Source organism: Lepidochelys kempii, chromosome 6 (assembly GCF_965140285.1).
Source record: "Lepidochelys kempii isolate rLepKem1 chromosome 6, rLepKem1.hap1, whole genome shotgun sequence".
Lineage (NCBI taxonomy): Eukaryota > Metazoa > Chordata > Testudines > Cheloniidae > Lepidochelys > Lepidochelys kempii.
The window spans coordinates 24,675,344-24,691,200 of NC_136385.1; the positions used below are offsets into that span (position 1 = coordinate 24,675,344).

The 15,857-nt window shown below is 43.0% G+C and overlaps 2 protein-coding genes across 7 annotated transcripts in view; one reads left to right on the forward strand and one right to left on the reverse strand.

Moving 5' to 3' along the window:
- Nucleotides 1-15,857, forward strand: part of TSPAN4 (tetraspanin 4) — a 518,185-nt gene that overhangs the window by 490,808 nt on the left and 11,520 nt on the right. For all 5 annotated transcript variants that reach the window (XM_073347184.1, XM_073347181.2, XM_073347185.2 and 2 more), the window contains 2 exons: nucleotides 6,168-6,269; nucleotides 14,287-14,418. In XM_073347184.1, coding sequence (XP_073203285.1) covers nucleotides 6,168-6,269; nucleotides 14,287-14,418 — 234 coding nt within the window. The remainder of the gene's footprint in view (nucleotides 1-6,167; nucleotides 6,270-14,286; nucleotides 14,419-15,857) is intronic.
- CHID1 (chitinase domain containing 1) overlaps nucleotides 1-15,857 on the reverse strand; it is a 330,760-nt gene that overhangs the window by 23,903 nt on the left and 291,000 nt on the right. The window lies entirely within an intron of this gene.

The window sequence follows — 15,857 nt, forward strand, 5'->3', positions numbered from 1 at the left end:
CAGTAATTTGTGGGGCTTGGTGCAATATTTTGTTCACGACGCTGTAAGGAGCAGTGAGGCTTGAAATTAAAATTCTCTATTCAGCTGCAGGTTAGAAACCTGGGGAATGCTGACGACAAGTTCCTTGGGGACTCTCTCTAAAAGCTTTTCCAGGGACTTTAGCACTGACTCACGTAACAACAAGCAAAACAACATGGTGAGGTAGGAACACCACATGCGGCCCCTAGTGGCCCTGCTCACACATGAAGTGGCAATAGATACCCTCCTCCCCTCCCAGAGAGGCAGGGACAGCAGTATACGGGGTGACAGGAGGCAGCCTCCCCTCCAAGAGTAGCAGCAGAGGTCCTTCTCTCTTTGAGTATTAAAGACTGCTCCCTCTCAGAGAGCCACCTGCTACTTACCCCAGCACTGGAGTATAGCAACTTGGGTTGGAGGACAGGTAGGCAGGCTGGGTCCTCTGAGTCCTCTGTGAGCATGGTATTGACGTAGTCTCCCAGAGCAATGCGTCTTGGAGTGAACACCCCATGGAAATGCATGGGGCAGTTCACCAAGCCATCATACAGCTCAACATGTGGGATGACAGAATGAGGTACGAGGGCCTGATGCAGTCATACCCCACATACATAACCAATGCCAGAATTGTGACTGCAAAGCACTAAGGCCCAGATTTAAGGCTCCTAAATCACTTAGGCATCTCAGTGCTGAGAAGAGCAGTGCTTAAATATCTTTAATCTGGGTCTAAGGGCCTAATCTAAACCCCACTGAACTTCAGTGGGGTTTGAATCAGACTTTAAGGCTCTTTAGTGCCATTATAACTACATTTTATCAACTCCCGACTACTGTAAAAACTGGGACTAGCTGATTGCTCTGCAAACAGATGCAGCATATTGGTTCACCCTCTTTAGTCCTTGGAGAGCTACCGGTACCTTGTGTTATCTCAGCTGGAGCAAGAAGTGGAGGTGCAAGGCTCTTCCATGGGGCATTCCCAGTCTCACACCTCAAGTCACAGCAGGAAGTGCACACACTCCAGGTCTTCCTGGGGGAAACGTCAAATTGATTTCAGTGGGACAGGATCTGACCTTAGAGAAGGTCCTAATATGTTGTTCTAGCAAGTGGTTCTCTAACACTGTTTTAAAATAGATTTACCTGGTCCATACCAAACAGGCAAGCCATGTTTAACCCATGTTAGCAGAAACTGCACTGAAATCTGGTATTATGGATGGACATGGATATGGATAAGATTCCCCTGGGTATGGAGCCAAAGCAGTTATTGTAATTCACACTCTGACTTGCCATCTGTGGGAAACTGTTGTCTCCTATTCTTTGCCTGATGAATCCCAAAGAGAGGGAGTTTGTTTCTGTTCTAGTTCCAGGGTAATGGTAGAGTCACCCATCTTGGCCATTTCAGGTAAGGAAACCTCTGGTATTCCACACTGCTAAAAACAGGTGTCTTATTTAAAATCTCTCAACAATATTTTATTATGCTTCCTTGCATCTAGTCATTAAATGGAGTCATGCATTATGAAAGACATGACTCACCTGAAGATGAACACAGCAGATTCATGGTGCAGAGTATTTGGTTTGTGTTAGGCATCTATCCCGGTTGTTAAAAACCCAGTAAGCTGGTAGCACAGAGACAAACAAGTACAGCTGGCAGACTAGGTGGGAACATTTTCAGCAGGGTTGGATGATCTCTCTGCTATTTGTTTTTTGGTAAATTCATTCCTGAACAGCCCAAACAAAAGGCATAACGAGGAATGTGCGAGAAGTTCAGGGTTGTTTTGAGTACACTGTGAATTTTTTATTTAAGTAAGATAGATTAGATATCAAGGACATTTTAAACAGTTTCTGGTGTTCTAAAAATATTTTGATGAAGGAAACAAACTTGGTATTAGCACAAAATGAGTGCCTTCTGGGGAACATCTACTGCTTACACTTTCAGAGCGGAATTGTGATTTAGTTACACAAAGCCCTTTGTCAAAGTCAATGAGAATCACATGACTAGAACCTCAAGCAGACCTTAAACATTTAGGGGGACTTCAAACCCCAAAAGGTAGGTAATTCACAGAAAAGGATACAGTGCTCAAGCAAGGTAGCATGTGGCCACAGGATTATTCATAGCACGGTTAGCAGTATTACCTTTGTTAAAAGGAACAGCTATCCAACAGATGCTCTGAGGTCAGCAGCTCCTTCTGCCCCAAGATTATGGCAATACAATCCATTAATTAATGCAAGATGTTATTTATTAACAATGGGCCAGACTTGGCTTGAATCAGGGCAGCCATGCGTGGCACATAGCCCTTGTTCCCCTACATGGCTTCTGCACATCTCTGCTGCAGGCACAAGGGCTATGTGCCTAGTAGCCTCTCTCCTGACATAGGGGTGGGCCACAATTTACATTCTGTTCTACAAATGTGTTTCTAGTCTAAAAAATAACTCCACAGCCTTCTTCCTGCTTTGTCTCCATATCAATTTTGCCTGGCCTCTGAGAGTCAAGTGGGTCCCTTACCTCATGCATCACCACTACCAAGAGATTCTGCAGGTCAAAACTATGCCCTCCAGGAGCAAAGATTAGGCTGTCCCAGGCACTACTCTGGTGGGGGAAGTCCCTGTGGCTAGCAGTGCATCCACTGGCTTCAGGAAATTGCATCATGGAGGTACATCATTGATATGTTCTGAGATGGGAGGGTACAGGACAGTTGTGTATCAGTGTATGGCCAACTGGCCAGAGCCACTATAAATGAACCCTATTACATATTAAGCTGTGGGTTACTAACACTTACTATTAGTTGCACCAACCTAATCACCTGTGCATACAGAAGAAGAGAATGCTGATGTAGGTGTATTCAGCTAACAGCATTTGACTTACCACTTACCTAGAGTTGTCACCAATCTACAGAACTGTAAGACAGTATCTCTGGTATTTTTTTGGGCAGTGACAAGCAAAAGGAGAGAGACACACATAGACATGAGACTACACAAAGTGCTTACTTCTCCAATGAAAAGCAAACCGGCACTCTCCCCTTAATCCAACAGATAGTGTAAATAATCAATAGCACACAATAGGGGTAAATTGGTTGACTGGGGCTAATTTTTGGTGCAGTGCACAGGGATTTAGCCACACAATGCCCATTAACCTTAGTGGGCAATGTGCTGTTAAATCCACCTCTGAAGGCAGCCCTGTGATGTCAGGCAGATTCATACAGCTCTTTTTTTCTCCCATCCAGGGAAAAGTGGTAATCTCTCAGAGATGTCTGTTCTTTTTTGCCACTACAAGTTGCACATTAGTGAATCCGTTACATGTAAAATGTTGAGCAGGAATGCATGGTTAAGCAATCTATTATGATAAAATGAGAGCATGTTAAAGCACACCTGGACTAACAAAATATTGCTTCTGATCTTTCAGGCACTTTATAAATGCTGACTGGGTTATTAAAAATTATTGATCTGAAACAGAGCATGAAGATTACATTAACTAGGGTGGTGTCTGAGTCCTGGTAAAACAGATTATCATGCTGTGCTGCTGTGTCAAATGGTTTGCGAAAGCAGAATTGATTGAAGAAAAGGAATCTTGGCATTTTGTATCTTTCTAACAGCACATCATTTGCCTTTCAGGCAAACACCTTGCTCTCTCATTTGACCTGGGCACCCTTGTTCCAGATTAGGGGAGATTTGAACTTTAGGATGGTATATTGGTCTCTTAATTTCAAAGATTAATTTTTAGAGCCTGAGAAAATCAATTTCCTGAATATCCCTTCATTTTTCACCTCCAGGACAACAAAGTTGTTTGCCTAGATATCTTTCCCCACCCAGCCTGTGCCCCTCCCTTTTACCTCTCTATTATAGCTCTTCTCCTTTTCATTGTTCCTACTACTGTGAACTATACAGATGGAAAGTAGTATGTCAACAAGTCATTCACCCCATCATCCCTGAAAGATTTAAAAATGTTATTAAAGCTAATGTTTAAAATCAAATTTACACAAGTTAAGAAGGAAGGTACTGTACATCTGGGGTCAGGCTTGAGTTATGAGAGGTCACAAGGATCAGTTATAAGGTTCACAAGATATATACATAGCACATAACCAGCACAGACCCAGATTGGGGTGCGGGAGTTTTTAAAGCATCAGTGAATAAGTGATCTCGGGTACGCCACCCATAGGACGTATTTAGTCTAAGTCAGTGTTGTTGTAGCAAATAGGTACGTGGGTGGGGTGCGTCCCTTGGTTCGTCAGGGGAGGAAGTGGGTTATTTCCCTGACCAGCGGTCTTGTTTACTTGTCCTAGTACTGACAGTGTCCCGTGATGTGCTCTGTGTAGATGTCTCTGGACCACTTGATGGTGTCAGACACCATGATCTGTCTCATGAGCCAGGCGTACTAAATAAAGCACCTATCCAACTGATCAGCCACATGTTTCCATTCTATCTGGTGGCTTCTCCTCCACATAACAGTGGTTCTAGATAAATTTAGAGGGAGGGAGGGAGGGTAGGCAGAGAACATGAAACCCAAGTTTAATCTAATTCTGAAAAGAGGGGTGAAGATCCCCTGCTCCTGCAGATGTTCTGTAATTTACCAAATGTACCGATAGTTCTCACCTTCAGAACTCTCCTGTAACTAGGGTGCCAGGTATATGATCCTGACTAAAATCACAAGCTGCTTACATGCTAAATATAGTGGAGTGCACGGAAGTCACAGCTGAGGAAAGTGTTAACACGGCAATTACAGGGTTGGTAATCAAATACGACTCTCTCCTACACAGCATCACAGTGGCCTTTTATCATTGGCTCTCATTAATATAGTGCCTCTTGTGCAGCTAAGTTTGTTTTCAGAGAATCAGAGGAGTAAGAGAGGGAAGAGAGATCCAAGTGTAGCCTCTGTGCACAGTGGAGATTTCCTGATGGAGGATGTCCTAGACTTTTGAGGCCCAATTCCACACTGCCTTGCACGTTATGCAGTCGTTTTACTGTTGCTTTATACAGATGTCAATGATACCAAATTAAAATTCTCCCCTCACGCCTCTGGGAACATTTTAGACCCACTTTGCCCAGGTGCAAGTGATCACCCAACTTGCAAGGTAGTGGAGAATCAGGCCCTCAGTGTGTGCTGGAGCTAGAAACCCCTTGCAGCTTATGGTAACTAAGAACTAGCTTCACTCAGTTCAATCCCCCTCAACTGGAAGAACGACGGCGGCCAGAGGGGGAACCTCTAAAGGTCATGGACTGTATTTCCTTTGTCCTGTATTGACTATGACACTGTACATTAGGTGGCACTGTGCAAATGCAGAGTGTTTGATTTTTGCATTTGTGTTCTTGTTGAGAGTCTCAGCAAGGAGGTTTGAGAGTGACTAACTAGCGGCTCTGACCGGCTGTTCCCCCTTCTCAGGTAGGATTAAAGCAGACTGGTGGGGCAGAGTATAACTGTGCACTCATCGTGCTATACCTATCCTAAACAGGCTACTTCAGCTGGAAGGACCATTAATCAGAACTTTTCACTTGTACTAACTCAATATGAATGCATCTATTCAAGAGCACCTCTGCTAGGCAAACTGTATCTCAGTTCCCTGAGTGTTCATAATCTTTCTACATTACAGAGCTGTTCCCTGCTCCTCACCACGATCCTGATCCCTTTCTGTCAGTCCCACAGCTGCTATAAAGAAAAAGCTGAAGCATGGGAATATGATACAGGTGCTTGTGCTGACACCATAGGGAAGACACGAGAGAGGCTCAGGAATATTTTTTCTATAGAGAACAAATAGCCAGCTAGAGAGAGAAATGTGAGTTAGAGAGTGGATGTGATCACTTCTAGGCCTCCTCTGAAGAGTATTGTAACTAGAACTAGTCCAGACCCGCTTACCTTAGGGGTAGCTGAGAGGGAAGGAAGATGGACCCCGTGGTGGAAGGGTCTGTGACAGAAGAAAGGATAGACCATCAAACTGACTGCCCTGTTAGGTATCCACTTAACAATTGTTTTAGAGAGAGCAGGAACGAGTTCTCTATGCCACTCAGACACTGAGTAGCATTAGATGATTAATTCCCAGTGTGATGCTTCCCCACCCACTTTCTATATCACTGTCACCCTGGCTTCCCAAGGGAGCTCATCTGAGAGGTGGCATACTGAACATTTTAATTTTCAGTGCACTTATATGCAGTGTTATTTGTTCTGTTTTCAGATTGATAAGTATGCTCAGCAGGATCTGAAAAAAGGTCTTCATTTGTATGGGACAGATGGAAATATTGGCCTAACTAATGCATGGAGCATCATTCAAACAGATGTAAGTCTAATGGTTTTTTGTTTTGTTTTTCCTCTTAATTTATTTCTGGTCTCTTCAGAGGTCTCTTCTGGGATTACACATTAATGTGCTACCAACAACACCATGTCTCTCTTTATTTCTTGTCTGACCCTCCCCCCAAGCTAGAATTTTCCACACCTACAGACAGCCCCACCCACCTGGTCACAATACCCAGTGGAACCCCTCACCCCCACAGTGCTAGTTTCTGTGCAGACTCCATTATGCCTTGTTTTGTGTGTGGCCTCTTAATGAACTCTTACAATTATCTTACATGAACAGCACGTTTGCATCAGTTCCCTTGAGGTTTGAACATAACAAGGTTTAACCCAACGTATAATAGTACAGAGGAGCGGCACATGAAAGGTAATTCGCTTCTGCTTCTCCAAGATGAACTATGAAGGCTTTGCAGTCATTTTCCAGAGGGTGGGACCACCTCTTTATTCTTAACTCCATTTCCCCTTTAGCAGCAACACCCTGGCCATTACTTCATCGTGGAAGGGCCCTGAGGCCATTTTTTCCAAAGTCACTTACGCCACAACTGGATTGTTGTGCAAAAAAGGTCGATCAGTAGATGAGCACAGCCATTGTGCTGCCCTGCTTTTCTTCCCCCACACTCTCATGTAGCTCTCCCCCAAATTGCCCTCCAGAGAAGCTGGCCAGGATATAGGTGTGAGTAGTCTCCCCTCCCCCATGTGGCTGCTGTACCTCATTACAGCACTCTATGAGTGGCCAAAGGGGGGCACCAACTCCAAGGCTATCCCTCACGATTATATAAGCTATCCAAACTGACAGATGGGCCATCACATTTTTTCCCCTTTTTGCTATGCAACCAGACTATCCTGTGATAAATCATCCTCTTCACCCTTGACGTCCCTTGGTGGAATCTGGGTTAAAATCTTGAATTATGCTTTTTGTTTTGGTCCCAGTCTAGACTCTCAGATGTTTCACCCTATACAACACAAGTCATAACATATGGTACACTGTTTAGGAAGGACCTAGGCCTAGAACAGTTAAGGATCATTGGCAGGACCCAGAACTGGGATACCAGAGGATGCTACAGGTTAGAGTTAAAGTGTGTTGTCAATGTTGCATTGGGACCAAGTTCTAGACACCAGAGGATGATACAAATTAGGATCAAGGTGCATTGACAGAGCATCTCAGGAGTGGGATAGCCGTGAGTGCTATGGATGGGCCTTGGCTGAACTGTGTGTGAAAAAGGGTAGAACAACTCCAGCAAACATTCTCTCAGTTAGCCAGCGTTTTATATCTCTGGCTTTCATGAGCATGAAAATTCTCATCCATATTCTGAGGAGGAAAGGTAGAAGAGATAAAATTCAAAGTTGAATATGTGCAATTTCTAAAAGTTTGCTACCTGCAGTCACAGTACCTAGATCATGAATATCTATATTACTAAATGTCATATACAATTTCAAGTTGGAATGTTGTGGAACTTTGAAGCCTCATCTTTTAAAAAAAATACAATAGAGCAGGTTTCATTGCCGTAACCATTTCATTTGCTGTTTGTTTTTCCTGGTGGTAACAGCACATATGGAAAATAAATATCATTTCACTCTATTGCTGAGAATCAAATGTTTGGTTACAAACAGTTCACTGACTTGTGATTGGGGGGAAAAAACTACCAAGAAACAACAGATATGGGAAAAACAGAAATTGATTTTCTTGCCAGTGTGATTTTTCCCTGAATATGTCTTTAGTTTTCTCCTCCCTGATGCCAAGAACTGACTGTGGGAAGGTCATCCTGTTACAGCTACAAAGGTTTCAGTGCTACATGTCTGCTATCATTTCACTTTGAAACTCTATAATGACCAAATAAAGACTGGGTATTAAATGCTTATAAGGTAAATTGATCTTCAGTTGCCAGCAACATTCAATGGGCAGACTAGACTGTATGAAATACAGGCGAACTTCAGAGTTATGAACACCAAAGTTGTGAACTGACCAGTCGACCACACACCTCATTTGGAACCGGCACTACAGAATCAGGCAGCAGGAGCGATTAAAAAAAGAAAGCAAGAAAGAAAAAAAGCAAATACAGTACAGCACTGTGTTAAACATAAACTAATAAAAAAATAAAAGGAAAAGCAGCATTTTTCTTCTGCCTAGTAAAGTTTCAAAGCTGTATTAAGTCAATGTTCAGTTGTAAACTTTTGCAAGGACCACCATAGTGTCTTGTTCAGAGTTATGAACAACCTCCGTTCCTGAGGGGTTGGTAACTCTGAGGTCCTATAGTATAAATTAAAGGTTTTAATATTTTTTATTTTGAGAGGTATTAGAATATTGACTCTGCTTAATTCATCTAAAATTAATGAGTAAAATGTATGGAAACCTTGCGGGGTGTTTCCCTGGCTAACAATAAACTTTTCTGGTAAAGGTTAAACTGGCTGCAGTGATGTTTCAGGAAGTGTTGGGTGTCAAGGCTAGGAGAATGAGTCCTGTTTCTTGGTGTTATGCAGGGCACCAAGCAGTCAAGATTTCTGGGTTGTTATGTGATCTTTGGGAGCCCATAATCTATGCCTCTACTTCCCCATCTAAACTAGGTGTTTTGAGGCTTAACACTATGTCCAGTTCTGGGGTTCACTTTTTAAAAGAATATGTTGACAAATTGGAGAGAGTTCAGAAAAGAGCTACAAGGATATTAGAAGCCTGGAAAACCTGTTTTACAGTGAGAGACTGAAGAGGCTCAATCGATTTAGCTTAACAAAGAAATGGTTAAGAAGTAACTTGTCTTTAAGAGTCTACATGGGGAGAAGGTTTCTGAAAGTAGAGGACTCTTAAATCTGCCAGACAAAGGTAAATACTGAGATGCAATGACTGGAAACTGTAGCTAGACAAATCAGACTAATAATAATTTTTAACGGTGAAGGTAATTAACAATGGGAACAACTTACCTAGGGAAATGGTTTATTCTCCATCACTTGAAATCTTTAAAACAAGACCGGATGTTTTTCTAAAAGGGCTGTTCTAGCTTAACTAGTAGGGATGGGCTTGATGCAGGAGTCACTGGGTGAAATTCTATGGCCTGTGTTATGTAGGAGGTCAGATGAGGTGATCATAATCGTTCCTTCTGACCTTAAGATCTACTAATGTTTGGAGAGTCTGGAGATCTTCACGTGAAAGGTTTATTAGTTATTATATTTAGGGAAAGAGCACACAAGATAATAGGAAAATTCAGACTTGCACAGCAAGACACAACAGTGTTAAATCTCTCACTTGCTAGCATGGTAATGGTGAGATTGTGTCTGTGCTCTAGTTTTTAAATGTGCACAAGTCTCAGTGCTGGGCAGTAGGGCGGACAATAAAGAGCTCTCCCAGAGCAGTTTTTAGCACTCTAATTGCTTCTCATGCTTATCCTTCACAAATACTTAGTAACAGGCTGTTGCAGTGATGCAGCAACAGCGAATCCCAGTATAGTTAATTATGTAAAGCACTTGGAAGATTAATAGCATTGTATACGTGCCAGTCTTTTGTTTGTTTGGTTTGTTTTTTTGTTCAAGAATAATTATTGCCTTACTTTCCTAATCAGTAGAGTGTAATCACCTATGGGGGAATTAGGAGTATATAGGGGACTATTGTATGAGAGATCCTGGCTCTGGCATTATGTTTGTATTCCTGTTCCTTAGTGGTTATTGACAGAAAAGCCAGCAGAGCTAATCACAGTGCCATATGGGAGACTGGTTCTCAGTATTCCTTTCTCTAGTGGACCCAGTAAAGATCAGTCATTGGTTGGGCAATGGGCCATGCACATACATAGATGGAGAACAGCATCCTCAGGAAAAAAAAACATATGAGCAATAGCAGGAGCCTTAATGGAGTTTATCTTCTATCCCTACTCTCTCCACCCCCACGGTCCCCATCTTTGTGAAAATACCATTCTAAGGCCTGGCCTACACTGGGGGTGGAGGGGGGAGAGAAGGAGGGGGAAGATAGATCTAAGTTACGCAACTTCAGCTACATGAATAACGTAGCTGAAGTCGACGTACTTAGATCGACTTACCATGGCGTCTTCACCGCGGTGAGTCGACTGCTGCCACTCGCCCGTGGACTCTGCCTGTGCCTCTTGCTGAGCTGGAGTACAGGAGTTGACAGGAGAGCGCTCGGGGGTCAATTTATCGCATCTAGATTAGACGCAATAAATTGATCCCTGCTGGATCGATTGCTGCCAGCCGATTTGACGGGTAGTGAAGACATACCCTTAGCTTGAATAGAAGGATGGCCTTGTGGTTAAGGCTCTGGACTGGGGACCCTAGCAATTGTGGCTCTGCTACAGTTCATTTCTCCCTCCCTTTGTCTATTTAGGGATGGGATGGTCTCTTAGCAGGAGTTTGTACAGCACCTAGCACAATGAGACCCCCCTAAACTCAGTTTAGGCCTCTATATTATACTGTATATCTCTCTACTCTCTCTCATACTTCACAGGAGGAAAAACAATTTAGCCAGAAACAGAATCACATCAAGCAGCTGGTGATCTGGAGTCCCTGACTGATCCCATATTGGAGAGGAATTTCATCAGGCAATGAAGATAGTATAGATGAAGTCACCCCTGAAGGGTGGTTATTGTTTCTCTTTCTCAAGTGTGAAAATCATTAGCACTCTTCACAAAAATAATTGAGTTCTTTCTTCAGTATAGGGAGGAAAAACCCTAGCAAATATGATGAAATTTCGAAGCCGGATAGACCGTGATATGATTTGTGTCATGGTCATTTTAAGTACTTAACCTGTAAAAAAGACACACTGTGCTGCAGGTGGGAAACCTAGGCAATCCAGATGGATATGTTAAATATGCACATAAATGGCCTGAGTTTAGATATTAACCAACACAGGATAGAGACCCCCCCCCCCCCCCCCAAATGTGGAATTATTTTTAACTTGAAAAAAAGAGCTAGCGCTAGTGAAGGTGATCTGAACCGCTTTGGAGCCTGCAGTACTTTGTTAATCCATCGGAAATGAGAAGCACTGGCAGCAGGAGTACAAATGGCCACCATAGGCTCTTTTCTCCACTGCCTTGCATCTTGTGTTAGTCTCTTAAACACATGAACAAGGGTGTACAATTACATCATATCAGAATAGTGGCATTTTATATCCTCTGTGAATGACCACACTGGGTGCCAAGCAATGGCCATTCCCCTCCCATCCTACCTCTAGGGTGAGATGTTAGGTCACTTACTCTGTTATTCAATCCTTGACTGGTCTGTTCGGATTGCCAATAAAGAGATCAGCTTTGACAATGCCTCTTGTGATGTAGAGACACATCCACTGGCAACAGGACAGAGAACATACACCTTGAATCTACTTGGATTGCAGTGAGGCATTTGATACAGTTCGACATGGGAAATGATTAGTTAAATTGGAGCTGATGGGGATTAATATGAGAACTAAAAAGGTGAGTAAAGAACTGGTTAGAGAGGAAACTATAATGGGTCATACTGAAGGGTGAACTGTCAGGCTGGAGGAAGGTTACTAGTGGAGTTCCACAGGGATCAGTCTTGGGACCTATCTTATTTAAGATTTTTATTAATGACCTTGGCACAAAAAGTAAAATTTGTGGCTGGAACAAAGTTGGAGGTATTGCCAATATGGAGGAGGACTGGAATATCATACAAGAAGATCTGGACAATATCGAAAACCAGAGTAATAGAAATAGGATGAAATTTAACAGGGCAGAGTGCAAGGTCATACACTTAGGGACTAACAACATTTTTGCTATAAGCTGGGGACTTATCAGTTGGAAGTGACAGAGGAGGAGAAAGACCTAGGTGTATTGGTTGACCACAGGATGACTATGAACTGCCAATGTGATGTGGCTGTGAAAAAGGCTAATACACTTCTAGGATGCAAAGTATTACTGTAGAGACAGAAAAGTGTTAGTACCATTCTATAAGACACTCGTGAGACCTCACCTAAAATACTGTGTGCAGTTCTGGTGTCCCATGTTTAAGAAAGGTGAATTCAAGCTGAAACAGGTACAGAGAAGGGATCCTAGGATGATCTGAGGAATGGAAAAATGTGCCTTATGAGAGGAGACTCAAAAAGCTTGGCTTGTTTAGCCTAACCAAAAGAAGACTGAGGGGAGATAGGATTGCTCTCTATAAATACATCAGAGGGATGAATACCAGGGAAGGAGAGGAGTTAAGTTAAGCACCAATGTAGACATAAGAACAAATGGATATAAACTTACAATCAACGAAGTTAGGCTTGAAATTAGACAAAGGTTTCTAAGCATCAGAGGAGTGCAGCTCTGAAACAGCCTTCCTAGGGAAGCAATGGGGGCAAAAAGGCTAATTGGCTTCAAGACTGAGCTTGATAAGTTTAGGGAGGGGATGGTATGATGAGACTGCCTGTGATGGTATATAGCTGATCTATGAGTGCTATTAGCAAATGTCTCCAATGGCCGGTGACGGGACACTAGATGGGGAGGGCTCTGCGTTACTAGAGAGACTTTTCTCAGGTGTCTGACTGGTGGGTCTTGCCCACGTGTTCAGGGTCTAACTGATCACCATATTTGGGGTCAAGAAGGAATTTTCCCTCGGGTCAGACTGGCAGAGATCCTGCAGGGTTTTTCATCTTTCTCTGCAGTACGGGTCACTTGTAGGTTTAAACTAGCATAAATGGTGGATTATCTGTAACTTGAAGTCTTTAAACCATGATTTGAGGACTGCAGTAACTCAGCCAGAGGTTATGGGTCTGTTACAGGAGTGGATGGGTGAGGTTCTGTGGCCTGCAAAGTGCAGAAGGACTTACATATTAGGACTTGGTGTACTACACAGATGTATATAGTTACTTGAATAAACATGACTTAAATCCCACTAATTTAGGACTCAAGTATGAGCTGAGGTCAGTGGAGTTACAGGTGCAAAACCATCAGGCAATGAGAATTGGGCATTAATTTTTAAAATATAGTTTTATACTCAACATCTTTGCAATCAAGATCTGAGCACTTTGTTTGACCACCTTGTAAGTAATTAGGTAAAGTATTTGAGAAATATGTGGAAAAAAGCAGGACGAACCAAATTCTGCTCAGTTTTACTTGTGTAAATCCAAAGTAATACCATTCATTTCAATTTACACCAGTGTAACTCAGACATAATTTGACGCTATGTATTTTTTTCCCCTGAGCGATGTACATTTTCTGTATTTTCCTTCCCATTACTGACATGTAATGAAACTTTCTCTTCAGCCTCGGTTTATTCACTCTGAGTGATTGCTTCAGTGATGTCTCAAATTTGTGCTCATGATGTCATTTAGTGTCCTCAAACTACGATGTTACTGAATTGTTCCATAAGAGGGGGAGGAAGGGAAAAAAGCTTTAATTGAGGAACAAAGACTTGGAGAGTCAATCATTAGTAATGAACAACAGAGGAGGACAGTGTGATGGTGACTCTAATCAGGAGACTGTCTGCTACAGTGTTCAATACAAAACACAATCCCTTCGCCACTTGGAGGCCACTTGGAGGGTGGCAGACAAGCATCTCAAGGTCATGACTCCTGGCAGCAAGGAGTAAAACACCACTATAGTCGCTCTCAGGCAGATTAAATTCTTTTAGGCAAAGTGGGAATAATCCTAATCCATGGCTGTGATTCCTGAGTTTCAGATCCTTCACTGTTTTGCCACTACAAATGTTTGGTTTTGCTTAGTGATTCTCCCATTCAAGCTGCTCATGGGACAACACTCTTACACAGCATGGGAGACATGCAAGGGAAGGGGGGAAAGAAAACTATAGCTGCTTTACCTGAGCAAAGTGGGGAGACAGGAGTTTATTTCTTTACTGTCTAATGGATCCTCCCCTCCCTGTTAGCCTAATCCCAATACACAGAGTGAGGCAGTAGGAATAAGAGAATGCTTGTGCCCAGCAAGAGGTGTGGAAGATTCTTCCATTTCCTCAAAACAAGTAAAAATGCGGCATTATGTAATGAATGATGTCTTTTGCCCATAAATCCCAGAGCACACTCACACTGTCATCCTTGCTTTTTCCTCCTCCAGTTCAGATGCTGTGGGGTCTCAAACTACACTGACTGGTTTGAAGTGTACAATACTACACGGGTGCCAGACTCGTGCTGCTTGGAATTCAGTGAGAATTGTGGACTCCACTCCCCGGGGACCTGGTGGAAAGCTGTGAGTATTCCTCTCAGTCAGCTGCAAGGGCAGTTACCTAAGCCTTGTTTTAATTCAGTCGACATAAGGTAGGTATGGGGGATGGCCACCAACAGGTCTACAGGAGGCAAAGGTGCACTGGAGACATTAAAACTTGATCATCATAAAATGGCCTCACAGAGCTGCCAAGGGCCATTATTTCACATTGTACTATGCAGTGAAGCCAGCACCTTGAAGAATTTTCCAGAGGGCTGAGGCTTCCTCCCTCCCAAGAGACAGCACGGGGCTCTGGAAGTCACATGCATCTCTCCGGACACATGGCTACTGCTGACAATGATCTCATTATTATGCTTATAAGAAGCACATGGAATCTTTTTTAAAAGGGGATAAGGCAATATGCCATGTTTATTGAGAGTACAATTTAAGCATTAAAATCAGCATATGCAGCTCCGATATTGATGCAGAACGAACCCAAAGTCCCATGGCAATACACCCTTCTTTTATAGTAATAAGTTCCCATACAAGTCTCTGGACTTTGCTGTGTCACACCGGAGCTGTCAATCATGGGGTATTCAGGGTTGCTCTTAATTAGCAGTATTTTGAGTTGTTACTGGGAGAATCCACAGATGTTTCTTATCTGCCCCTTTGGCTCAACTCCTTATCTCGTTCTTGGGGTATATGCCTCTGCTTTAGGGTTGTCAATCTGCCATCCTGGTGATTGATAATAAATTGCCATCCGACCCAGGTGTCCTTTCTCAGTTAATTGCCATACATTCTTCACTCACACCAAACAGTAAATAAGACAATTACAGCCATAAAACTTCTATCCTTCTAAGAACAAATGTTAACACAATCTGCAAAAAATAAACTCAGAACAATTTCTTCTTACTAATTCAAAGCTAGCAAAATGGAGTACAATTTTACTTGAGACAATTTCTTCCATTAGGCTTTTGACCTACATCATGAGCAGAGGAGCACCGACTGACTAGGAAAGAGACAGTGCCTTTCAGTTTAGTGTTGCATCTGTAGGGGTGGAACAGGATGCAGCCAAACACATACCCTCATGAGTATCAGAGGCCCTGATGTGGAACACAGTAGCAACAGGTTGGAGTGGCACGGACATTCACCAGGCACTAGAGCTGTGTAACCCTGCAGAGTTCAGTTCCTGACAGGGAGCTTGATCCAAGTCCCACTGAAGCCTTTCTGCTGACTTGCGTGGTCTTTGAATCAGGTCCAGCATTTGTGAGCTCAACGAATAAACCCCTGTAGTTTGCTTTTATCAGACTGAAGCCTCCAGAGGTAAGCCCCGCTCCCAAATCCCCACCCAGCTCCTCCCTGAGCCAGTAGCCAGACACCCTACCCATCTCCTAAATGAGTCCTAAGACCCTCCCTTTATACCATAGATAGCTGTAGGGAAGGTCTTGAGGCAAGGGCAGCTACTGAGGTGGAAAAAGGGAGTT